The 26,082-nt window shown below is 49.1% G+C and overlaps 1 protein-coding gene and 1 long non-coding RNA gene across 4 annotated transcripts in view; one reads left to right on the forward strand and one right to left on the reverse strand.

The window, feature by feature from the left end:
- GDNF (glial cell derived neurotrophic factor) lies at nt 1–26,057 on the forward strand. 3 transcript variants are annotated; one of them, XM_032337569.1, is made up of 3 exons: nt 1–468; nt 5,117–5,293; nt 22,873–26,057. In XM_032337569.1, the coding sequence occupies exons 2-3, from the start codon at nt 5,143–5,145 to the stop codon at nt 23,355–23,357; spliced, it is 636 nt and encodes a 211-aa protein (XP_032193460.1). In that variant the 5' UTR covers nt 1–468; nt 5,117–5,142; the 3' UTR covers nt 23,358–26,057. The 3 variants fall into 3 exon arrangements, with proteins under 3 accessions (XP_032193460.1, XP_032193461.1, XP_032193458.1); XM_032337570.1 differs by having other exon boundaries at nt 5,117–5,215; XM_032337567.1 differs by lacking the exon at nt 1–468 and adding an exon at nt 4,534–4,647.
- Nucleotides 25,206–26,082, reverse strand: part of LOC116586969 — a 24,991-nt gene continuing 24,114 nt past the window's right edge. Inside the window, exon 3 of the long non-coding RNA XR_004284240.1 lies at nt 25,206–25,268. This is a non-coding gene — a long non-coding RNA (uncharacterized LOC116586969). The remainder of the gene's footprint in view (nt 25,269–26,082) is intronic.

Genomic DNA, 26,082 nt, shown 5'->3' on the forward strand with positions numbered 1-26,082 from the left:
GTGGTGTCTCGATCGGATTTCCAGGCCAGACCTCAGCTCCGGCAGCAGCATCAGCCCGGCCCATCTCGTGCTCCCAGGCGCTGCGCCCCGAGAAGGCGCAGAGCGCGGCAGCAGCAGCTGAGCCGCCCGCCGCGCCCCGGGCCCGCGCAGCCCCGGCCAAGAGCGCGGCGCGCGCAGCCGTGTCACCCTACAACGCAAGGCAGCGGCGGCTGCTCGGACCTCGGTTTCTGGGGGTGCAGGGCATCGGCGGGGGAGCTGTCGGCATCCCTCGCTCTTCTCGAGGCGGCGGCGGGAGTCTTGGCCACCGCCTCCTGCGCACCCTCGCTGCCCCAGGATTGCGAATTAGTGCCCCTAACCAGTTGGGCGGGGCTTTGCGCTCCTGCCCTCGGCCCGGATGGGGCTCCTGGCTGGGACTCGGGGTTCCTGGAGTTAATGTCCAACTGGGGGTCTGCGGAGACCGGATCCGAGGTAAGTGGGAGAGCGGGCCGGGGTGGAACAGGGGGATGGCGCCTGAGTCGCCGGCGGCCGCGGCGGCCTGCAGGGTGCGGGAGACAGAGGGGGTGCGGCTGGACCCCAGAGCAGGCGGTGAGATCGGAAAGAGAAAAGACTAGATCGAACCGAGGCACCGGGAGGGTAGAGGAGAAAGAGAAGTTGGACGCGAGAGGGGCTGGCCTTGCCGAGACGCCGGTTGCCTTCTCCACGTGGGCAAGGATATCTGGTGCCCCGATGCCTGTGGACCCCAGAATGTCCGAGAGGTTCAGTTTCCCTCCCTGGCTCCTCGGGCCTCTCTTCTGTCAAGTCCTGGGACGGGCAGGTTTGGGGTCATCTTTGAACCCACCGCGACCAGAAAGTGTCTTCTCTGGACGTGCAACTGCAGAGATCTCATTGCGGGCATGTAACTACTATTGAGCTTGTTGGGGTATGTTCCGAGGAAAAGCGCACACCCTGGGAGGGACTTCTGAAAGGTGCTGAGAGCCTAAAAATTGTGGGCTCACGTCCTCCGGGCGCCGTCTTGCAAAGCTACGTTCCTCGCCCTTTTCGGAACCGGGTCGCTTGCACTTTCCTAATGCCCGCAACCTCAGAAAACCATGCCCGTCGAGGTTAAGAGAGGGACTGCCTGGACAGTCCACGACTTGGGTCTCCGCCTCGAGCAGGTTATTAAAACTCCTCAAAGTCTCCGCGCTAGGCCATCGAAGTGATCACTTTAATGACCTCTTTTGTCCTGTAACTCTGTGCCACCTCCCCATTAACACCCTCCGCTACTACCTTGCACCACCTCTGGGCTGACTGCGCCGTGGTTTGGTTTACCAGCCCCACCCGGTGAAAACGAACCCTCACTGGGGAGGGGAATGGACTTTCACCGGAACCCCCAGCCTCCTGGCACCTCCCTAGTTTTGGCTGTAGCAAACCCGCTCGCAGAGCCGACGTGCGCGCCCCGGGAATGGGGGGGGGGGGGTCTGCCCAACCCCTTGTTCCCAACATTTTTGCTCATTGGCGGGGATAAACACAACTCTTCCGGCCTCTGACGCCGGTGTGCTAGAGCGTGCTCGACTCTTGCACAGTATTTTGAAAATACGCTTAAGTATTCCGAGGAAGAAATGCAGCTTTCAACTCCATGCACGCGCCTCTTCCTGCAAAGCCCTCGAAGTGGGAGCTGCTGGGCTTCTGCCCTGCCGGGACCAACTGTCACCCTCACTGTTCAGTCACACATTCGCTTTTGGGGTGTAGGGGGACAGTATCGCCTTTTCAACAAGTGTCAGGTGTTCAGGGGGCCCGCAACGTTCCCAGCCCAGTCTTGCAAGGGGTTCGGTTGCCCCTGGACCTAGAACCTGGTCTTTGGACCCTTACCAGACAGACCTTTCCCCCAGAGCTGCGTGCAGAAAATGTCCACTTTTTATTTACCCTGGTCTTGGGCCCAGCAGTTACGGGGAAATAAGTCCTCCGTCAGGCTAGGACACGAGGCACAGTGAAGAAAAGCAGTACATCCTTCAGGAACTTCTGTCCCTATCCCAAAAGAAAACCCCCGAGTTACAGCACGCCCCCCACCACCACGCCTCCCCTTTCTCTCCCTGAGACCTGGATCTTGAAGGCAAAGCCCAAACAAACCTCCCATCCTGCCAGACAGAGGAAGGTGCGGGGGCACTGGCGGGGGCGCTCACCCCGGGGGAAGCTGTCATGGTGACGCGGGAATTGGGGGAGGGGGAAAGTCTAAAAGCAGGTTACCGAGAAACCAGATCAGGTGAGGTGGGAAGGGAAAAACCGAGAGAGGATGGAGGGTAGGAACCTGAAAAGCAGGCAAGCTGGTGAGCACATCCGGAAGTTCTGGGGGGTAATTTGGATTTGGGGAGGATTGGGGGGGACCGGGGGTGCTTGTTCACGGATTTCATACTTAAAATGACGCAGCCTCTCGTTCGCGTGGGCGCCACGGGACTCGGACGGTTTCTGGTGCCCCCTGGTGCTGGGAACCCAGAAGCGCCCCACCGTGAGCGGCGGCTTCTGCGGGCACTGGGGCCCTCTGGGGCGCCCTTTCCCCCCGCTGCGGGCTTGGGGACCGCCGGGTGCGGGCGCCCGCAAAGCGTCCCTTTTGCCCTGCTGGGCGCACTGGTCCCGGGCGCAGAGGGGGAGCAGGCTGTGGGGTACAAGAATGGGTGCGGGGGCACCTGGCGGAGCCGACTTCGGGAGGAGAGCGTGGTCACCGCACGTGGCAGCGCGCTAAGCAATTCGCGCGCGTAGCAAAGGCGGCCGGTTGCAGCAGAAACGCGTCCTGCAGCTGTGCTTTGAGAAAGCGATAAAAAGACAAACCGGGAAGTGGCGGGGGGTTGGAGGGGGGCGCCCAGATGGGCCCTGGGAAAAGCTTCCCTGTAGACAGACCACTGTGTGTGCTCAGCTCCCAAACCCCCTCCTTCCTCCGCCCAGCAAATACCGGGAACTGAAGAGCCGCTCCGAGTGGGGCCGGGCCCGGCGGTGCTCGCAGAGAGGAATGCGCCCTCCCTGCCGCGGGGGAGGTGGGGGAGCGCTTTCCGGGCCTGCGCTGCACCCGGCCGCGGGCGGGAACGGGAGCCGGGAGCCTCCTCTGGCGAAGCGGAGACTTTTCCACTGTTTCCTCTTTTGCCAGCTTCTCCACACTTCTAATTGAGGATCCCCACGTCCAATTTAAAAAGCTCTCCTCGGCCAAGCAGGAAAAAAAAGGAAAAACCCTCTTAATGCGGAAGGGAAATCTGGTGCCTCGGTCGCTTCCTGCTGGCGGGCACCGCGATTTGGAATGGCGCATTAACCCCGGGGCTCCCTGCCTCTCAGGGCCGCCAGCCATTTCGCACGCACCCTAGAGCTGGCACCGCGGCGAGGGGGCGGGAGGCCTGGCGTCCCCTCCAGTTCTCTCCTGTGCGCTCCTTTTGCACGGCCTCGGTGCAGTGTTCCCTGGGCCCAGGCGCCCGAATCTAGAGCCTCTGCTTTTTCCCGGGTTTGCAAACCTGCCCGCGCGGCTAGAGGGGCCGGGAGCTAGCTGCAGGTTGCCCGGAGTTCCCAGTTCCTGCAAATACCCCGAGGCCCACAGCTGCGTAGCTAACAGGCGCCCGAGGGTTGGAAAATACACTCGTCTCCGCAGCGGTGGGAGGTGGCGGCCGAATTAAACGCTTCCCCGGGTGGCCTGCGAGGGAATCTAGGCGGGAGTTCTGGGTGGAGATGGGGGTAGGGCTGAGGGACGGGAGGCGGTGAGCCTGGGAAGTCCCCGAAAGATGAGCCCAAGATTTTGCGTTTACCTGCACACTGTCTTACTCCTTCCTGGAGAAAGTTCAAGGAGATTTTCCTTAGAATCGTATATGAAGGAGGAGGCATAATTAACTACTTGAATCCCGTAGGTTCCACTTAATTTCCTTGAAAACTGGAACACGGGCATTGGGAAGACACGAGGGAACACCACACCCCGAAGTGCCTGGGTCTCCACCACCCCCTGATTGGGTGGGGCCTGGCGCTGAGTTGACAGTGCCTTTTCGCCCCCGCCCGCGGCTACGCTGGCGTAGGCCGCCTTTCTGGGGGTGTTGAGGGCTGAGGAGCTAAACGGAACCCCCTAGCTGAGAGAACTGAGCCCCAACTCCGCACCCTTTGGTGGTCTAGGCCTTCCCCTGCCTGCGCTGCAGGGTACCATCCTCCTGGATACCCAGCGTGGGGAGCTCGAGACTCCTCTGAGCCGGGAGAGGGGACTGAGGATCAGAATCTCGCAAAACTACAAAAGTGAAATAGAGGGTGTTCCGGTATAGAAGGAAGCATTAAAATTGTCAAGGCAAATGCAAACCCTACCTAACAGCAATGCTAAAGCAGTTATTGGGCGCTTATTGTATGCTCCCCTAGGTCTTTCATACGTTAATGTTCCTAACCTGGAGAGGTGGAAGTAGTATTTTAAACCTAGCTGATGCTTTGGGAAGTAACGTAACGCAGGTGTTCCCACACAGGCCAGAAGTCCCCAAGTCCCTACTACTCCTTCAGCGACAGAAAACTTCTATAAATAAGTGGGAGGAATGAAGCGCGCGGGCGGGGTGAGGGGTGCCACAAAGCCTGCCCCAGCGAGCTGACCGCAACATCTGGACCCCGGATAAAGGGTCCTTGATTTTATTCGTAAAATGAAACGCTGACCACTTGCTTGGCTCGAAGGTTGGTTCCCAGGACCTCTGGGAGCTGCGGGAAGGTGGGAGGGCCCCGAACCGGGCGGAGGACGCAGGGTGACGGCTGTCCCCTCGTCCCTTGAAGGAATGGGGCCGTGGGGACACCAGTACGGGTTTCGTCGTGTTGGCCAGATATCGTGGGGCCGTCGTGTTGGTACCTGCCGGGGCACCGGCCCGGCAGGAAACTCTGACTGACCCCTGGGATCCGCTGGCAGGAGTGAAGGGCGGTAGTAGGTTGGAGGCGGAGACCTAGCCGCGCCTGGGACGCCCCCGGGACCGGGGAGTGAGCTGGGGACTTGGAAGGAGGGCGCGGGATGCCCAGGGAAGCGCTGGGCTGCAGCCGTCCCGGAGGAGGGCGGTGACGAGTTTGGAGCGGGGCCCTGGGACCCGCGGGGATGCCGCGCCCTGGGCTTCCCGGCCTAACGCGCCTCCGCCGGTCCTCTCCCCCGCCCGTGCAGGTGCCGCCGCCGGACGGGACTCTAAGATGAAGTTATGGGATGTCGTGGCTGTCTGCCTGGTGCTGCTCCACACCGCGTCCGCCTTCCCGTTGCCCGCCGGTAAGAGGCCTCCCGAGGCGCCCGCCGAAGACCGCTCCCCCGGCCGCCGCCGCGCACCCTTCGCGCTGAGCCGTGACTGTAAGAACCGTTCCCTCCCCGCCTAGGGGGGAGCCGCCGGCGGACCCCCACGCACCCCCACCCGCCGCCCGCACACACCCCAAGCCAGCCGGGACGGCGGGACGGCCTCCCACGCCCGCGCGGTAGCCCCCCTCCCAGGGTGTGCCTGTCGCCTGCTGCCCCAAAGCCCTGACGCCCCGTCCGTATGGGACACGTGCTGGTTTGCTTAGCCCAGAGGGTATCACATTTTTTTGCTACCCGTTTAGCATTCGGATGAACATTTCTCCCTGATCACTACCAGCACTGCAGGAAAAGACACAGTTGTCCCCTTTTCTCCGCTTCCCTAACAGACACACGCACTCCCGTTTTGTTTTGTTTTTTCCTTTCTTATCCGTTTGGGTGTGCCTGGCTGTGCTGAATTCTGGAAACAGTTGTATTTCCATCCTGAACTGCCCTTGCAAGGGAAGAGGCTGAGGTTTTCCAAAACCAAGCCCGAGTCAGAGAAAACACAGAAGGTCCTCGATTTCCAGAACAAGCATCTGGGCAGTGTCAAATCTGTTCAGAAAAGTTCCGGTTCTAGAAAGGCTTAAGGGTAAATAGTGCTAGCTAGGACTAGGGGGAAAAGCTGTAGTTGGCTCTACACGTGACAATACTAAGTTTTAAGAAAAGAACATACAAATAAATAAATAAAAATCAGTGATTTACCTCTCAAAAATATTTTAGATAGACCTCTATTAGGGCATGTCAACTATGATTTGATATAATTTGCCCTAGGCTCTTCAGTTTATCTGTTGCATCAAACAGGGTATGTGCATACATTATAAGTTAAAGGTTATTGGGGAAGTATGTAGAAAATTTGACACAGCCCCCCAAAAAGCAATAGTGAGCTGTAGCCCAGATGTCACCCTAGCCACTATGGCCTTCCATTATCCCACTAACTGTTTTCCACTTAAAACAAACTGAAGTCCTATGCACAGGAGAAGCAACCCTGAAAGTCAGCTGTGAGTCCCCCAAACTTAGTGGCCTTGAGCTGAAAATGCAGTGCAGGAAATGTGATGTTTATTTTATGCTTAATTACAACAAGAAAAGCCTCTTCTTCTAGAAGTCCCAAGAAAGAGGAAATAGTGCATTTTCTAAACTGAATTAAGACTTCAAGAGTGACTTAAGGTTAGCAAAAGAACATGGTTGATGTCTTGAAATTAAAGTAACTGTTTTAAGAGTTTCTGTCAATTAGTTATATAAATTTATTTTTAAAGGTTTCATTTTCAGCCATGAATATCCACCTTAGTGTACATAAAAGTTTCTCTAATAGAAACCTAAATTTAAAATGCCCCTTAGTATCATTGTCTTCAGAATAGTACCCATGAGAGCTGAGTAAGTGGCTTTTCATTCACTCTAACAGCCTAGGCCAGAGGAACAGGAACACAGTGTTAGACAATACTTCTCTAATCAGAAAGCTCAGGAGAAATATGACTGTGCCTGATTATGAAGCTGATTAATTCATGGAAATCTAACTACTTAGGCTACCTGTCTACCTAGGCTTATTTAATACCGGCTCTTGATTCTGGCTCCACTTTCTCTTTTTTTAAAAAAGATTTTATTTATGAGAGAGAAAGAGAATGAGCGGGGGAGGAGCAGAAGGAGAGGGAGAGGAAGAGGGAGAAGCAGACTCCCCACTCAGCAAGGAGCCCGGCCTGGGGCTCAATCCCAGGGTCATGACCTGAGCCTGAGGCAGAGGCTTAACCCGCTGAACCAACCAGGCGCCCCTGGTTCTGACTCTACTTTTTTTTTTTTTTTTTTTAGGATTTTATTTATTTATTTGACAGAAAGAGAGAGATCACAAGTAGGCAGAAAGGCAGGCAGAGAGAGGGGGAAGCAGGCTCCCTGCTGAGCAGAGAGCTTGATTCAGGGCTTCGATTCCAGGACCCTGGGATCATAACCCGAGCTGAAGGCAGAGGCTTTAACCCACTGTGCCACCTAGGTGCCCCATCTGGCTCTGCTTTTAACTAATTCTGACTGTGGCCAACCTACATACGTACTTTACAACTCCGTAAACAGTTTACAACCTTGCAGTAAGGGGAGGCCTTTCTACTCCAAAACACCAGTGTCTATAAGACTTGGTCCCCTGGCCTTCATGGTCCTGCCCTCACTGTCCTCTGGGAAAAGACTCGGAAGGACAGAGCCCGTGCTCACTGGAATCACCCAGGGATCCTTAATGGAACACTGATGCTGGGCCTCACCCTGAGAGCTTCAGATTTAATTGGTTTCTGGTGTGGCTTGGGCATTGGGAGATTTAGATGTTCCCAGGTAACTCTAATGTGTAGTCAGGGTTGAAACATTTTGTTTGATAATACCCTAAGAAAATCTGTGCCCCATGTAAGATACAACCAGTGACAAAGCAAGCACGGTAGCATTAATCCTACTGATGAGGGCAGGGTGGCGGTGTGCAAGCGACAGGTGGGAGAAGGGAGATTACTTCCCTTTTCCAGAACTGATGCTAAGTCATCAATGGCCAAGATTCCTACTACTCTGTTTACATTTGAACTAGCAGAACACACCCAATTCCATTTTATCTGCTAGAAGACCCAACAGATCCTAAAGGATACTTGAAACAGAAACGTTCCCAAAGAGAAACTGAGCTGCGTTCTAAGCCAAGTTGACTGCTTTCCAGGTATGTTCAGTTCGGTAGCAAGCTGTTAGTGCAGGGAAGGCAGAGGAATGACAGCGTGCAGACTTCGAATGCTCAACCAGGGTCAGCAGCCTCCCGTCACGGCGCTGACACTTATATCCTGCACACCGTACACCGTGCGACTGGTTAACGTTTATGGACAAAAACATTAAGTCACGAGTTGCGCTGGGAAAATAGTCCCTCCACTTTTCAAATGCCTATACTTAGTGATTGAGCAAAGTTGCTTTTGTGCCACCTTAAGCACTCTGTGCTGTTTGAAGGGGGCTAGCCTCACACCCTCACCCCTGAGGTTGCAGATGTCCTGCTGCTTCTAGTGTAAACAAAACAGCCAGAATTCTGTTCCTAGCATTTTCACAGGGTGAACTACCCACATAGAATGCATAACTGGCTCACTTGCTTGCCTACAGGTTCACTATAAAGTAAATGTGGCTGCTTCCTGTGGCAACTGTGAACTTGTCTAAACTCAAGGACTTGTGGCTTTCCCTTTGGGGCATCCAAGGACATCTTTTTCCCTTTAGTGATCTTTTTTCTTGTATTTTGCTTTTTGCCAACATCTTCTCCAAAGGGTGATTAGAGCAGGCTGGGAGGAACCCAGAAGGTGAAATTTACAGACCTCATATCATTGTAGAGCTGACAGTTAACTCCTTCCCCTCCTCATGGTAAAGCAGCTTGCACAGAGTGTAAGAGCTCCACAATGGTGGGAGGCAGGTCGGCTGAACCTGGACCAGAGTTTCCCCAATCATGGAGACACAGAGCAGAGCATTCGGTTTGGCTGCTTAGGGGAAAACACTTTAGGTGGGAGGAAGGTCTTCATCTAGCGACTAAAAGCCTATTGCACAAGGTTGTCTGAATTTTTTAAAGGTTAGTTCATCTTAGTTGTATGTCAGATCTTGGCCGTGGATGTCAGCTCTAAATGCGTTTCACAAGCAAAAGCATAAAGTGCATGTGGTTTTAAAATTTGCAATCTGAAAGCATGTATTCATTCAACAAGTAGTTCATGTGTGCCCGTGGGGGCCAGGCACTGTCCTAGGTGCTGGGAGGTCCTTGGTACACATAATAGGCAAAAGTCTCTGCCTGCACGGAACATACTATCTAGTGGAAGTATGTCCAGCAGTGGTACAATCCAGTAGTACTGTGAACCAGAACTAAACGTGAACAGCCTTGGACCAGGAAGGCAGACTTCTTATGTGACCAGAGGCCAACTAAAAGAAAGATTGGGCATTGTTAAATTATAATTACAGGTAATACACAACTTACTGTAATACAATGAGACTATTTTCCCCCAGTTGGGTAGCATATCATGAAATTTCCTATGGAAACAATTTTATCAATCAAGCTATCCAGTTCCCAGGCCAGCCCACACAAATCTAGCTGTAAACCATAATATAACTGAAATACAGTTCACAGTATTATTAGGCTAGATCCTCTTCCCGGGGTGCCAGTTCCCATAAGCTGCAGAAAGAGGGCACAGAGCAAGAAATCAGGGAATCCCAACAAGCAAGATTTCCAGTTCCCACCATTGGATCAGACTAGGGTTTGGGTCCCAGCCTTGGCACACAACCAGCTCTTACTTAATCTCTCAAACCTCAGTTTCCTCACCTGGAAAACAGGGTTGCTATTCCAGCTTTTTCCTGGGGTTGCTCTGAGGGTTAAAGGAGAAAATGCTTTGTAAAGCCCGTGCCTGATAAGTAAACCCTGCTGTTGTTAGGGGCATCTTCCTTCTTCCTACAGCCTGATGAAAGCCTTTCTCCCACCTTTTCCTTCAGCCTCTGCCAAGACGTTGCTCTAAATGGTGGGATTTCAAGCAGCACAACATAGTGTGGACAGTGAAGAAATGCAAGCCTTACAAGGAGGCAAATTGGGGCCCCAAAGTCTGTCATTTGGTAAACACTTGGTCAGGCCAACCTTGCCTGGGATTCTGCTCCCCCGGTCAGGCCCCTGGCTCTTCCCAGGTTTCACAGCTCCTTCCCTTGCCCATTTTCTTGAGCCCATGGAGTTCCTGTGGAATTTTCCCCACCAGCTTCCCATGGGCAATGTTAGGGAGACCCTCTTCCCCCACTGGGGAGAAGGGAGCCAAGGCAGGCAGACCCATATGTGTAAGTGATAGGGGAATGTGGGTTGTAGACCACCTGTACTGAGTATTTCTGCTTTAAGTGATCCCTGGTGGATATTTAATTTAAGATGCTTAATTTAAGATGTTTTGGAAACACAGCAAAACCCTTCTGGTGAACTTTACTAAATGTTCAGCCTGTTATCCAGCAAAGGAAATTTCTAGAAGCTGGTTCAGTGTTTAGCTTTCCAATCTAATGTTATGTTATGAGATGTAGAACTTGGAATGAATAAGCACCATTTACCTATTGCTTCTCCTTTCCTATGTGAATGAGCAGTGCTATGATAAAGTAAATATCTACGCTGGAAGAGGACTCAGCCCTTTGGGATGAGACTTTTGAAATCAAGAAATTTCATGTCTGACCCTTTTAGGAGGAATGGATTCCTCACTTGAGATCTGAGACCAGCATCTCACTCTGGCCCCAGTCTGGAGACCTATATTACACTGTTGCTGTTTAGAGAAATCTATTTCAGGCTTAATTTGGATTGGCCGGTCTTAGGACCTTCGGCTGATCTGACAGCCTAAGAATTATGCTGAAAAGACTCTACTTTCTGTGATATAAAAATAAAGACAGCCCACCACCCCCCCCACCCCGGCAACATCCCTTTCATCTTTGTTCGTTTAGTACTTAATGGTCCATTGCACCTTCATTCAATTAAAACACTTATTCTTTAATTAATCACTTGAGCTCAATCAAGAAGCAAGTATTAAGTATCTTCCATGTACTAGGTGCTGTGTGGCATCAAAAAGACAAAATGGTGAACTTAAACAGCTTATGGTCTGGTTGTAAACTATGGAGAAGCAGATGGGTGGGTGGGTGGATTGTCAGACAGACAGATATGTCTATCAAGGGGCTTATATTAGCTGAGGTCATGGTAAGAATTCTTAGCAATGAGGTCACTGGGATTTGGAGATCACAGCAGGAAAGGATTCAGGGAAGAGGGAGGATTTGAGCTGGTACTTGAAAGATGGGTATTAGGAAGAGAAGGGAAAGGGGAAAAGACACATTCCAGACTAGGGAGAAGCATGGGCAAATTTATGACCATGATATGGGGAAGGGCAGGTGGTAACCCCAAGGAGGAGGCCAGACCTCCTGTCCAGAGCTGAGGACAGGTGGCGGGAAGTGGTATGAAATTTAGGGGATCTCCGCAGGTGATCCCCAGATGATGAGATGCTATAAATCTGGGACAAGGAGGGGTTTGCTGTGTTTGATGGCAGTGGAGGGCTGCGGGAGCATCTTGAGCCGGCAGGTGGCTGTGGCTGTGGGCTCTCGCTGCAAAGCCGTCTCACTGTAAAAGCTACTCAGGCACACGAGCTGCTTGGGAGTGGAGTCTGTAGCATTAGGCATATTTTTCATTTTGAGGTATTGTGTTCTCATGTTTTAAAAGGGCACAAAAAAGGGCATGTTCTAGGCACAGGCACCGTTGAATCAATGTATTAATCCTCAAGGAAGTCAATAACTACAAATAAAAACTGATTATTAAAATTATTGTCATAGCACCTTTTGGCTATCCAGAGGGTTGACTCCGTTTTTTAAACGGATAAGTTTTGTAGCTTGTCCAAAAATTGAGTACGTTTGAGCTCTACTGGATGGGAGGAGATACTTGTATCCCATTTTACAGATGAAGAAATGGGACCTTGAGCATTGTTCAAGGTCATGAATCTAGTAGTTGGTGAAGCCAGAGTTCAGACTTCTGGCCTCAAAGCCAGTATTTCTTGGCTTTACACAGACTGTGCTCCCATATTAGTAGATTAAGAAAACACAAACAGTGGCTTGCTAAAAATACATTCACTAACCCTGAAACACAGATTTTTCAAGAAAAGTCCAAAGAGTCAGCTAATAGAAGTAGGGAATATTAAATTTTTAAGCCCTTAGATTTTTATTTATTTATTTATTTATTTGACAGAGAGAGAGAAAGAGAGCACAAGCAGGGTGAGTGGCAGGCAGAGGGTTTTCCCTCTGCAGACTCCCCATTGAGCAAGAAGTCCTAAGAGGGACTCGATCCTGGGACCCTGGGATCATGACCTGAGCTGGTCATGTGCTGACCTGGCCGACGCTTAATCCTCTGAGGAGCTCAGACACCCCAAAGTCTTTTTTCATTTCCATTTGGGTGGCAGTGGGCTTAGGCTCCTATTTTTAGTGGCTACTTTGAAGTCCGGATCAGCAGCTTTTAAGGAGGAAACATGAATTTCTGTACATATGCCAATACCACCAATGCCTGTTGCTGTGAGAGGAGGCTTCCTAACATGTGGGGACAAGTGAGTTCTGCTCATATGTTTTGTAGCCTGACAGAATTTGGGAGGCCTTCCGGGAGGTACTTTTTCTCAGAGGAGTCCTGTTCAGCCCTGGGGAAGGGGACACTGACATGGGAAATCCAGGGTCACTGCATAAGGGCCAGAGTCACCCACACAGTGGGAGCAGGGGTGAGTTTGCACAGGGAGAGCTGGGATCACTACTGGGAATCTACCAGTTAGCTCAGGAGAGGCAAACCCACTTTTTGCATGACTTTAATAAGGTCATGGAGGTGGAAAGGCACGGTTTTAAAAGTCTTCAATCTTTTTTGTCTGTAAATCTGCAGAAAGAATGTTGAAAAACTATTGCACACTTCTAAGAGGATACCTAAAATTTTGAATCACAATTTTAATAGTCGTACGAGATGTAATTTCCAGCCCATTAGAGAACTATAGGTGGGCTTCTCATATATTTGCCGTGAAATCTTCGAGCTGCAAATTTAGTTTCTTCAATTCATGGGAAACTAGCAAACGAATTAGCCCAGATAAATGGACTTTTTGGTCGGAAAAGATAAGACTTCATTTCTAGTTCAAAGACACATGTGAATATACATCCATGACAACCATCACAATTCTGGATCCTAATTACACGATGAAGATATGGTTGGGTAGGTGGACAGGCAGTCGGGGGAAGCCCAGAGCCTTGCCGTGAGTGTCTGGCCAGAATGAAATATGCAACCACCCACTTCAGCATATCTTGGTTTATTCATATGGGACTTCATAGTACATGGTTCATAGTACAATAAACACCACGTGTCCTTCACCAAGACTGACCTCTTGTTAGCATTTTGCTTCATTTTTGTCCCCTGATCCACTTGAGAATTGGTTGCAAACATAACATCAAATGCTTCTGTACCGTCTAAGAACAAGGATATTACCTTACATTACAACAGTTCAATGATCAGTCTCAGGAAGTTTAACAATACTGTTATCCAATACACAATCCATATTTGTATTTCCCCAGCTGTGACAATAATATCCTATGTGTTTTTTCCCCTGAATCAAGAATCACAAATTGCATTTGATGATTATGTTTCTTCTTTGGAGGAAAGATTTTATTTATTTATTTGAGAGAGAGAGACAGAGACAGAGATAACAACAGAGATAGTGAGAGAGAACACAAGCAAGGAGGAGAGGGAGAAGCAGGCTCCCCGATGAGCAGGGAGCCCCGTCTGGGACTCAGTCCTGGGATTGAGGTTCAGGATCCTGGGATCCAATCCTGGGATCCAAGTTCAGGACCTGAGCCAAAGGCATACCCCTAACCGAATGAGGCACCCAGATGCCCCATTGATCACCTTTCTTTATTTTCCTTGAGAATAGCTCCAAGCCTTTTCTTCCCATGACGCTGAAAGTTCTGCAGAGTTCAGGCTGTCTTCCTGCTCTTTTGTAGACTTGCCCTTCAATTGGGATTTGTGTGACTTTTTCCATGTTACGAGATTCAGGTAAAAATCCTCAGAATACTGAGTTCCTGATGATGTGTCCTACATCAGGAGCCACCGATACCGGTTTTTCCTCCAGAGCCACGCATGCCTGCATGGTCCCAGTGTGGCCTCACAGTAAAATGAGTGAGATGGGCAAGAAGCACCCCTCTCTCACTGAGGTGGAAGGCTGATTTTATAAATGCAATCATTTTTGAATGATCTGTATAGCTGATTCCATGAAGAGTCTTTGAGAGGCCAGTAAATTCTTTCACGTGGCGGGGGGGGTGTTGCATAGCAAGTCCCTCCTCACATTTGACCGTAGGAATCCAGTTCAAATGACAGGGAACACTTTTCTTTTACCCCCTGTATTTTCCTCTCCTTTTGCTGGTCCTCTGCTTGCCCAAGTCCCTCAGACCTTCAGCGCTCCTCTTAGCCACCGCTCAGTGGGCCCCTGGGAGGGGCTGAGGGAATGAGAACACAGAGCCCCGGAGCATTGTGGGGCCTCTGGCCTCACGCAGGGCTTTGTGGGAGGGGAGAAGCAAAGGTTCCTTTGCTCCCAGGGTCCTTTTGGAGTTTCCCCTCAGAACCCACCTGCCTCAACACCTCAAGGGATTCTTTTCCGAAGTGGCTATTTGAGTGCTTAATTTTACTGGGTAACTTTCTCACCTTCCCGTAAGGTTTTCATAAATGCAATCACAGAGCTCATGGGGTGCGCTCGTTAGCATGGGGGTGTTTACTGCTGACCGTGAAGTGCTTTTAGCTCACGCCAGGTGTTCACGGATTAGTTAACAAATGGACACCCTGTGGGGTGTGTTTGTGACTTAAAAGCAAGAGGATGGACATTTTCCTTCCAGGGGAGCCGTGCTGTATTACTGTAAAATTATTAACATAACTATAATGAAAGCGTGGACCACATAGGTGGAAATCAGAGCCGGGCAATCAGAATCTGATGGCAAAATGAGTACACTGTCTGTCTCTTCCTCGGTGAGGTTTCGGGGCTATTTGTTTTCCTGGAATAATTTCCATTACCCTCATGGCAGGTTTTCTTAGTTAAGTTGTGGGATAAAAGTTCAGGATTGTATATCTAATACTCGTGTGAGATGTTGGTCAAAGTAGGTGGAGATGGTAAAAAATGGCATTTTGATGAGCAAAGTGGCTTTTAAGAGTATACTCAAGGCTCCTTTTTCTGAAGGTTTATTCTGAAATGGTTTGCATACTAGTTGGGTCTTTTTCTTCTGCCTTGAGAGGATCCAGAAATGCTTTTTTTAAACAACAAAACACTGGTGTTTTTACAAAGCGAATACTTTTCAAATAAACCCATGTCATGCCTTCCTGTCAACAAACCACGGGTCATGCAGAGAATGCACTATAGCTCTGGCAATGGTCACAGTGACTTAGTAAACCGCCTCAATTGGTGAGTTACTCTTAGGGAACTAGACGCCATAGACCCCTCTTGAAGTTAACTCAGGAGTACCGAAGGACTAGGCCGGTCTATCTTATCTGGAAGAGTACTTTGTCTAAAATAGGAAAACGATGGTGATCGTTACATAATGTGACACGTATCTGCATTCTGGTGCTTAGTGACCCATAGGCTTTTTATTTTTAATTAATTCAAATAAGTGGCAAAATTAACACATAAGTAGGAGCAGATGACAAAACTCTGTAGAATTTTTCGGAGAACTAGAACATGGTCGCGGAATAACACCACACATTTCAGAGGTCGCTGAAGGTCAAATAGAACCAGAGTCAACAGCTTGCAAGCCAGGCTGGACCCGTGAATCATTTGGTAGCAGTGACAGTGGGGGATTCGAACCTTGGAATCATAAGCTGGGTATGACCCAAACATGCTCGAAGCGGCAAAAACAGAAATGGATAAAATAGAGATTTTGAAGAGAATGGCAAGTTTAGCTTCAACTTCCCGTCGATGGAGACGGAAGGCTGACAGCGTGTTGGTGGAGTATGTCCTCTCCGGGCCATCAGCTCCATCCCTTCCTTTACAGATGGAGACTCAGGTGTAAGGATGCCTCCCCCTAGAAACCCCGAGAACCCCCTAGAACCTGGGGTATCTTGAGACTCAGCACCCTTTCTACACTTCTTTTCACCTCTCCTGCATGGGCAGAGGAAGATGTTGAGTTGAGAGACATGCCGTGGTGATTATTTCAGATGTAACCAACGCACTGAGCCAAGAGGTAAACTGAAAAGGTCAAGAACTGCGAGACCTTAAAATACCTCCCGGGGGCTTTCAGGGGCCCTGGGCAGAACGCCACTGGGGTGACAGCCAGAGAGGGCCTCTCCCTGACAGAGGTCACCCAAAATGAATGTTTTCAGCAAACCGCCCCCCCGCCCTGCGCCCCCAGGACGGAGGCCATCCGCATCTCAGGCCGTTAGCACTGGGGAGGGCCCCAGAGAAGGTCCGGTGGAGCTCAGAAGGACTCAGTGACTGGCCCAAGGTCCCCAGACGGTCAGGAACTGACCCCAGACTGGAATTCGAGGCTGTGTTCTCTCTAGCTCTGCCCCGAGAGCCTCGTCGTTTGGTGCCAGAGTGAGTTTGAGGAGCTTCCGGAGATGGGGCCTCTCTGTCGGAATCCGCCGCCACCCTTGGCTGCTGGTTTTCCGGTTTTAACTGGGAAATTGCCAGCTCTGCCTTAGAGTGATATGCAAGACCCAGGGCACGGGAGGTGGCCCTGAACAGCATGGCTGTTCCCTTGCCGAGACGACTTACTGTATTCCGAGGCCCGCAGGAGCCCGAGTTTAGCATCTACTTCACGTAACTCAGTTTGTGCTGAATTTTCCAACGGAATGTCTGTTTCTCACTGAATTTGGTGAATGTGTACAGGTGAAATCAGCGTATCTTCAACTTGTTCCAGAGTAAATTACCACATGCCCTGAGACTGAAAAAGCTGCATAGTAGTAAGCTTTTTTTTTTTTTTTTTGTACTTAGAAACAGGTATAGCATGGAGCCTTAGATTAAGTTTGAACTTTAAACCAAGAGACCACATTTATGAGTCATGTGGCCTTTCTTTTCATCTTCTCTGTGCCTCAGTTTCCCAATCTGTGAAGTGAAAATAATACCCATTCCCTAGTTAGCCTTGCAGGGATGTTGTGGGGCTTAAAGTTGATGTTGTAGGAAAAGAGGCATCCATCTCTCCTTTATAGTGGTAATATTTTATGTGCATCAAGGAAGCTGTTATTTTAAAACATAGAATGATTAAATTTTGCAATGCGAGGAATTTTTAAGTTTTTTAATACTTACAATATTTCAGTACTTAAGTATTAGTGAAGAAAAATCACGTTTATATTTTATTGAAAAGTAAAAATAATGTATTCCAAAGAATGACATGGGCTGGGAATTTTCTGGAGAAGCTCTATCAGTCAGGCTGATTCTTTTCATATAAACATGCATGTGCACACATGTATGCACACATGTGTGTACATATATGTGTGTGTATATAGATAGAACTTGTGTTCTGCATGTGGGTACTCTACAGAGCAGGCAGGACTGTATCTGGGGTACAGGCACGTAAAGATATCCGATTAAATACTCCCACCCCCAGGTTTTCCCCTCGCCTCCTGTCTGTGGACAGCCTTTTCGGGGAGGCTCTCCCTGTGAGGACAGGCTGCCCAGCACCTCAGCAGCCCGGATGTAGCCTTCCGTGACCTTACCTCCTCCAGCCACCTCCCCCAGCGTGTACCCACTGGCACGGGGCACTACCTGGAATAAGACCTGTGTGGCCTTGGCTTAGGCAGTAACTCACCCGTGGGCCTCAGTGTGTTAACCCTTGCTCTTCTGGTACATAGCAGCTGGCTATCTTACAGTGGAGTACAGACGCTAGTCTTCCCCCAGAGCAAGAAATAGTCTTTTCTCCGGGGCCCCTGCATCCTTGAGGCTGACTCTGGCCTGGAAGACTGTTCCTCTAAGAGAGGCTACTGTGGGTACCAGGATCTAGCCCTATCCCCCTCCCCCTTTTATTTTCTGGAACTCTCAGAGCCTCAGGGACCTTCCCTCTGTCCCCAGAGCCCACTCGCACTCTGGGGGAGGAGTCTTCTCCTTGGGCTGCCTCCCTTTGGTGCCCATGGGTTGAAGACAAGCTGAAGGCTGGCTTAGACACCCCCCCCCCCGCCCCCCACTCAACAGCCTGGCTGGGGCAGAGAGGCAGACAACGTGATATGAATATAAAAGGACCCCTTTGATTAAACTGTACTGTTCTTAAGAGAAATCTAATATTTAGGAGACTGTTTTGTCCATGGGATGCCTGCTTAACTAAGATAATGTTTTGAATATGTACTTTTTACTTAGGCTATTACAAGAAGTACTCTGTGTCCTTACATTGTTCCTATAAAAACTCAATTACCTTTACAAAATGGTCAGTATCCCAGTCCTTTGTTCCTGAGGTGACTTTACTGTCTTTCCCCATAATCAAGGGAGGCAAGGTCTCTGCTGTGAACGGTTTGTTCCCAGAAATATTCCCCCAGTACAAGGTTTCATTTGTTTAAATAGCACTGTTTATACAAAGGACACATCAAAGTTAAAATATTTTAAAGAGAATAATGCCAAAATATCTGGTTGCATACTGAAGGGTCACTTTAAATGCATTTGAGTATTTTGATTTTTTCAAAAACTTTAGCTTTTAGACATGATTTTCCAAGACATATCCTCCAAGCAGGTCTGGGAAAAGAGCAAGTGTTTGACCTATTTTTTAAAAATGATGCTCCTCTTTTGTGGTTTGCAAGTATTTTACTATCAAAGTTACTACTCACGAGGGCTGTTTGTATAGCTGACATTTTGCCAAGCCCTTTATAGGATGCAGAAGAAAGTGATATGCCATTAAGTTTTAATTTAGGGAACTAATCCAAACTCTAATCCCCTACATTCCCCTCAGCTCCATGAATTCTTGGAAGATAGAGGCAGCTTTGGGTTGGCCAGAGCCTGGGGTTCGAGGCCTCTGCAGAATTTCTAAGAACAGACACAGTGAAGTGAAGAGCTCCTCGTGCACCCGAAATGCCTCGTGTTGATAAATTAAGGCGCCTCTCCAGAAGGGAACTCAGTCAGCATCAAGAGGCCTGGAATGAGGAATCTAGTTGGAAGAGACAGGCCTATTTGCTCTGTGGTTTGGAAAATCTAATGTGGGTCGGCGGCGATGTCGGCCGCCCACCTGACCCGTCTTGGAAAATAGAACGTTACCCTTTTCTGGTTTCCAAAATTCATATCCATGTAAAACTTGCAAACTAAATATTTATTTATTTATTTATTTATGCTTTATTTTTTAAGGAGAAGAAAGGAAAAAGGGAAGAAGGAAAGAAAAAAAAACCCTCTGGGCTCAATGAGAATCATTTGGAGCCTAAAACTGGGGCTTCGATAAATATTTCCACATTACCCACCAGAAGGAAAAGTTCTTACCAGCTATATCCTTCGGTTTTACATCAAGCATTTATTGACTGCTTCCCAGGTTCCTGGAAGCCTTTTGATTCAGGATTAATAATCCGTTTACCACCTTACCCTAAAGCATAAGTGGCTGGTGCATTCTCTTCACTATACTCTTAACCTTGAAAAGCCAATTGGAATTTTAAATAAAGGAACTAAACGTTCTCATAACAAAGTATAAGTATGTTGCAAACATCATTTAGGGCTGCTTATGCGAAAAATGTATTTGCAATTTATGTGAATTCAAATTAGGCAGGGTGCTCTGTATTTTACCTGCAAGCAAAACCAACGGACAGAGCCATGTAGTCAAAATGTCATAAAGAGGTGGGAAAATGATTTGGGGGGAACTTTGAAATGATCAGGCAATAAATGAGAACAAATACTGATTCAAATTGTTATTATAACTCCAGTAATATAAAAGTACGTAATTTATCATTGCATAAATTAATGAGTCCCTAAACCAGTGTAAGTTGAACTTTTATAACTCGAATGTTTTCCTATGTGTTTATATTAAGATTTTAGTAATGTTTCATCCTGATTTCTGATTAATCTTCAGTTCTTAATCAATTTTGACTTTCTATGTCCCCAGGTTCTTAAGTTACTGATCTATTCAAGAATTCTTGAATAGAGTTGGGGGGGGGATCCCTTCACGTGAGTCCTTTTGTCACACAAAGGGTTTTTTGGGGGAACATGAAGACTTTTGCAGAACTTTGATTAATCACTTCTAAAATATCAATTTTAGAAGTTCAGATTTCTATACAAGAACGGTTTTTTGAAACTGAGCACATCTAATTTCCTCTTCAGAGCTTATTATTGGAAAAAAATCACAAATAGCATAAGGAGCTCATTCTTCAAGCCATTCATTTCTTTATACAGAGTGATTTAAAGGTTTTTGTATTTTAAGAAGAACACTTCTTAAGTTCAGTTAGAAAGGGGTACCGAGGAAATGATTAATCAGAGCTCCTCCCACACCAGTCCTCCCAGAGAGAGCCCCTTAAAAGCCCTGTGGGGAGTCAGACCTTGAGAGACTTGCCTGCTGCAGGAAGCAGGCCAGCTAGATATTTCACTCTCAGGTGGAAAATGACAGTGTCACTCAGGGCATGGCTGCTTCCCATGTGACGTCATAGGCTGTTTACCTGAGAGCTGTTTATTTCATGATGGTGTGGTTCTTAACCGAAGTCTAAGCGTCCCCTTGAAAAATTAAGGACTCCTTCTTCTCCCCTTATGAAGTGCCCTATTTCATTCAAAATTTATGGTGGGCTTCCAGGGACAAGATCCTATTTTAAGTGCTTGGGGTCCATGGGGGAACAAGCCAAGCAAAGGTCCCTCCTACCGGAGTTGATTTTCTATCAGAGAAGACAGACAACAAATAAAAAACTTAAGAAATCAGTTCTATAATACACTGAAAGATAATATTATGGTAGAGGTTGGGGAAGCAAGGCAGGGGTTCTGGATTCGGGCTTGGGGACACATTGTGTTTTAAACAGGGAGGTCAGGGTTGGACTTGGTGGTGGTGACATTTGAGCAAAGACCTGAAGGGTTGTGGGAGTGAGCCACTGCGCGCTGTGCAGGAACAGTGTTACAGGCAGAGAAGGAACAGACAGCACAACGGCCCCGAGCTCCTGCTTGTGTCTGATCTGTGATACTCAACCCAGGGTGCTTTTGCCCCCAGGGACATTTGGCAATGTCTAGGAAAGGTGGGGAGATATCACTGGCATCTCCTGGCTAGAGGCCAGGAATGACGCTTACCAACCTACAGCGTGGGGAACAGCCTCCCACGGCAAAGAAAGATCCTTCCCAAAATGTCAGTGGGGCTAATGTTGAGAAACCCTAAATGTGAGAAGTGGTGAGGAGGCCTGGAAAACTGGAGGAGAGGCAGTAAGGGAAAAGAGAAGTAGAAGAGATCAGAGGTGACCAAGGCTGGAGGAGAAGGAATGGCTAGGCCAGCGAGGGCCTTAGGCCAGCCTGGACTTTGACTGTTACTCCAAGAGAAATGGGGAGCCATTGGAGGGTCTGGAGCAGAGCGGACATGACCCACATTAACAGCTCTGGCTGCTGAGTGGAAAATAGGTTGAAGGAGGGTAAGGCTGGAAAGAGGGAGCTGAAGGCGGCTGCCGTAATCCCAACAGAGACAATGGGCCCAGACCAGGGTGGGAGCAGCTTCGTGACTTCTAGGCAGCAGGACTTTCCAAAGCCAAATCCCAGATATCAGACAATGAGGCATTCTGGGGTTTCCACACAATCTACACTCTTTTCATTACTATGTATCCTAGATTATATGTTCTACATAATCTAGATAGATCAGTGTTCATCAATAGACTTATCAATTAATTGATCAAGCAATTGGCATAGTTAAATTGCTTTAGCTGGATTTTGTTTTACACACAGGATTCCTGATATGTGTTTTAACAATCAGTCCATGACAGGGGCCCCTGGGTGGCTCAGTCTGTTGAGTGTCTGCCTTTGGCTCAGATTGTGATCCCAAGATCCTGGGATCAAGCCCCGCATTGGGCTTGTTACTTAGTAGGGAGCCTGCTTCTCTCTCTCCCTCTGTCTGCTGTGCCCCCCACTTGTGCTCTCTCTTTCTCTGCCAAGTAAATAAATAAATAAATCTTTTTAAAAAAAATCCACGGCAAAACAATTCGGTAGGAGTCAGGCACAAAGTAATCCTTCTCTGCTTTACCGTGGTCTCAGCAAAATACGTTCACTCTTGCCAATGACGACTTTGAGGTGTCTTTTTCTGAGCCATAGATACCCCTAAACATGCTAAGTTACCTTTAATGGGGATGAGGGGAGCATAAGAGTTCTAGGCCCTAATAATGAGGGGTTTAAGTGGCTTTCTTCTTTTAGAAATGCATTAAATTGTTCAAACAGCTCCTCACCTCTTACTTGATCAGCCAAAGCAGATGCTGCAACAGAGCAGAAAACTCCAAGAGACTGGGAATCCTTGCTCTAACCCCAAGTATTCCAACTTCTGAGAAGAGCTGCCTCCTCATTCCATCGGAGAGCCCCTACTCCAGCTCTGATTCTCAGCCAAGAAAAATGGCCTTCAAGGAGCCACCTGCTCCCAGCAACTGCAACACAGACTGGTTAAAAAATGGCAGATGTTGGGGCACCTGGGTGGCTGAGTCATTAAGCGTCTGCCTTAGGCTCAGGTCATGATCCCAGCATCCTGGGATCGAGTCGCGCATCGAGCTCCTTGCTCTGCAAGGAGCCTGCTTCCCCCTCTCCCTCTGTCTCCAGCTCAGCCTATTCGTGTTCTATCTAACAAATGGATAAATAACAATCTTAAAAAAAATAGAAAATTAAAAAAAAAAAAAAGACAGATGTTATTCAAATGGAAGATGCGCTTCTGAGGACTTGTTTTCTGCAAGGAAGTATGTCTGTCCCCACATGCCAGTTCCCTCATCCATTCATCCATTCATTTATTTTAGTCTCCTCTTTTAACTGGATACTTTCCCTTCTGAGGGTGCATTTTCACCTCTGCTCCCGGTAGGGGTTGGGGGGGAAGGTTGCACTGGTCACTTAGCCTGACCAGCTGCTGGTTCCACTGGGGGTCCCTGCTAGGCTAACTTTGGAGGCACTTTCCTGAAGAAGCCCACTTGAAACGAGCCTTGTCGCCTCCTTGTCATCTCACGTGACCTTTTCTGTTTTCTCGCTGAACAGCAAACATGCCAGAAGATTATTCTGATCAGTTTGACGACGTCATGGATTTTATTCAGGCCACCATCCGAAGGCTGAAGAGGTCGCCCGAGAAGCAAGTGGCCGTGCCACCCCGGAGAGAGCGGAATCGCCAGGCGGCGGCCGGCAGCCCGGAAGGTTCCAGGGGGAAAGGGCGGCGAGGACAGAGGGGCAGAAACCGGGGTTGTGTCTTGACGGCGATACATTTAAACGTCACTGACCTAGGTTTGGGCTACGAAACCAAGGAGGAACTGATTTTTCGGTACTGCAGTGGTTCCTGCGACGCGGCCGAGACCATGTACGACAAAATATTAAAGAACTTATCCAAAAATAGAAGGCTGGTGAGTGACAAAGTCGGGCAGGCTTGCTGCAGACCCATCGCCTACGATGACGACCTATCGTTTCTAGATGACAACCTGGTTTACCATATTCTAAGAAAGCATTCCGCTAAAAGGTGTGGGTGTGTCTGACTCCGGCTCCAGAGACTGCTGTGTATTGCATTCCTGCTACAGTGCAAAGAAAGGGACCAAGGTTCCCAGGAAAAGTTAGCCCCGAATGGAAGATGAGGACCAAGGAGGCGGAGGCGGAGGACGGAGGAGGAGGAGGAGGCAGAGGAGGAGGAAGAGGAAGGCAGCCGTTGGGGGAGCCTGGTGGAGGGAGATTCAGCTACAGAGAACTGGACGGGAGAGGAAACAGCCATCTGGACTCTCCCTGCCGGCAGCCAATGTCGCCGGCAGCCGATGGCACCAGCAGCTTAGGGCTGGGGTCCCTGGTTGGGTGTTTCCCATCATCAGACACAGCCCGCCACGGCCGGCCCCCGGTGCAGTTGCGGATGCACTTGAAACCAGACCAGTGTATCTCCTGTGGTTTATTTTCACACATCTGGAGACACCCGGGAAGCGGTCATCCTGGTGTCGTTCCTTGTCACGGCGTTTTACTGCTGAAAGCAAGAAAGGCTTATTTTTCTGTCACTCAGCGGAAACATACCCCGGAGAGGAGGAAGAAAAAACAAAACAACACAACGCAACACAACACCAAAAGCAAAGACACAAGAGATCGTTACCTTTGAATTTGAAAGTTGAAGCCTGAGGTTTCCTAAAGCCAGCATGGTTTGCCAACCGTCGGTCGGTGATAGATTTGGAACCTGGTGTGCAGGGCAGGAAGAAGTTGGCTAGGAACCAAAAAGGCTGTCCTCATGACTAAAAACAAACCCAAAGGTATTTCCTTGATGACCTTGGAAACAGGAAACCAGTTGTGGTTTTCGGCAGCATTCTTGCAGGAGAGCAAGTGGGGAAGGCCCCCCAGCCGCCCCGGGGGCAGGGGGACCCGCTGGGCCTGCCGGTTTACAAAGAGACAGAGGTTACATAACCCCCAGCTCCGTTTAAGCATGGTCACCAGTGACCAGAGAAGCTACTCGATGCAATGCATCTATTTCAGATACAGAAATATAGAGAAGATATTTATTGAGATTTAAGTTATTGTTATTTATTACCGTTCACTAATGAGTTGCTCTTTTCTCCCCTTATTTATTAAAGTTTCTTTTCAAGGTGCCAAAGCATATGTGGTCGCAAAATGCAAAGAAAAGTGACAAAGGAAATTTTGATTGGGAACAAGGGTCCATGCTTTTCAAAGTATTAAAAAGTTTCTCAGTAGGCAAAAATCACTTACTTTACCTTTTTAAGAAAAGCCTCATCTCCCCCCCCCCCATTTCAGCCTCTTCCCTATTTTTATTTTTGAGAAAAGGAATGCGTCAGAAGGAGCGCTTCTGATCGGCCCCCTCTCGGGAGCGTGTGCAAAGACCCGTGGGCTCTGGTTTTACGTCCTCGCTGTTCTGTCGCTGAGCAGGTCTGCCACACGCTCCCCTTTCTGTTGTATGTAAGCCCTTACTCCCTTCCGCGTGTATCTATCTATGACATGCATAACCGTGTATATGAAAGGTTAAATCCCTTTTAGTAAGTAGTCCTGGAGTCAGTGTTGACCTAAAAGTGAGATACAAATCCTGTCAGCCGGCCATGGTCTGTCCCGACTCTTCCCCTGTCCTTCCATCCACCACTGTCTTCTAGAGAAACGTGCTCACGCCCAGCGTAGCCAGGGAGCACGTGGCCCGCCTTCCAGAAGCGGGATCTATCTGGGTGCCGTAAAAGCCCCTTGGCTGTCCCCTGGGGGCAACGGTCGCTGTCCCTGTCAGAAGGAGGTAGCCCAGAAGGGAGGATATCTGACCCAGCCGCATACACACACCGAGTCTCATGCCCACAGAATGTCCTACCTGTACGATGAAAGCCTTTGGAGGGGCGGCGGCATAAGGTGGGAACAACCAGCTCCTCACACGAGTCCCGGATGTGGGATTGTCTGGCAGCTGACGAGGCACGAGGAGCTGGGCCCTATATTAAGAGTTTGTTGCATGTTTCATAAAAGGGATTTTTATCAAGGAAATCATCTATCACTATCCGAGTGGCTAATAGCCCGAAAGTATGACAGATTTAGCAATTAAGTGACCTACCGGCCTCCCTCAAACAATCATGTGAATTTTGCAAAGTAACCAAGAGGCACCATTTAGCAGACATCCCTTCCCCCACGCCCCCAAAGACCCAAGTTCACCATCATTCTGTCCCTGTCTTTTCTGTTCCCCTTGCACAACTTGGAGATAAAGTAAAAGGAACCCCCTGCCCCTGGGGCCAGAGTGGGGACCTCGTTGAAGAGCAGCCTGCTTCAAACAGTGACAGACCCAGCCGTCTGGTCATTTGTGAAGCACAGTGTGACGTAGCCCCAGGACCGTCTGTCTGGTTCAGACAATCCTGGCAGATTTGGTGGCTGGCGTCCCCAGGGGTCAGCCTCGGTTCCCCCCCGCCCCCCGCTGCCCCGATTCCCATGAAAAGTCCTTGTTCACAGGGGCTCTAGGACACAGTGGATGTGGACAGCTCGTTCCCAGCATCACCACAAGCAAGTTTTAACTGAAGCTAATCACTCTACCAAATCCACAAAAAGGGTAAAGTTTGTGATTTTTCTGTATCATTGCGATTACCATCTGATCTGGTAGGGAGTGCACTTCTTTGGAAGTTCTGACTTCTCTGATCTGTCTCAGTCATTTGTGTTATACAACCAAAGTTCTCTACAGACTTTATTTTTGTACAATATCATTTTGTAACTTTTTACAAATAAAAACTCATTTCTATTGCTCCCTGTCCTTCTGTCCTT

Source organism: Mustela erminea, chromosome 3 (genome assembly GCF_009829155.1).
Source record: "Mustela erminea isolate mMusErm1 chromosome 3, mMusErm1.Pri, whole genome shotgun sequence".
Taxonomy (NCBI): Eukaryota; Metazoa; Chordata; class Mammalia; order Carnivora; family Mustelidae; genus Mustela; species Mustela erminea.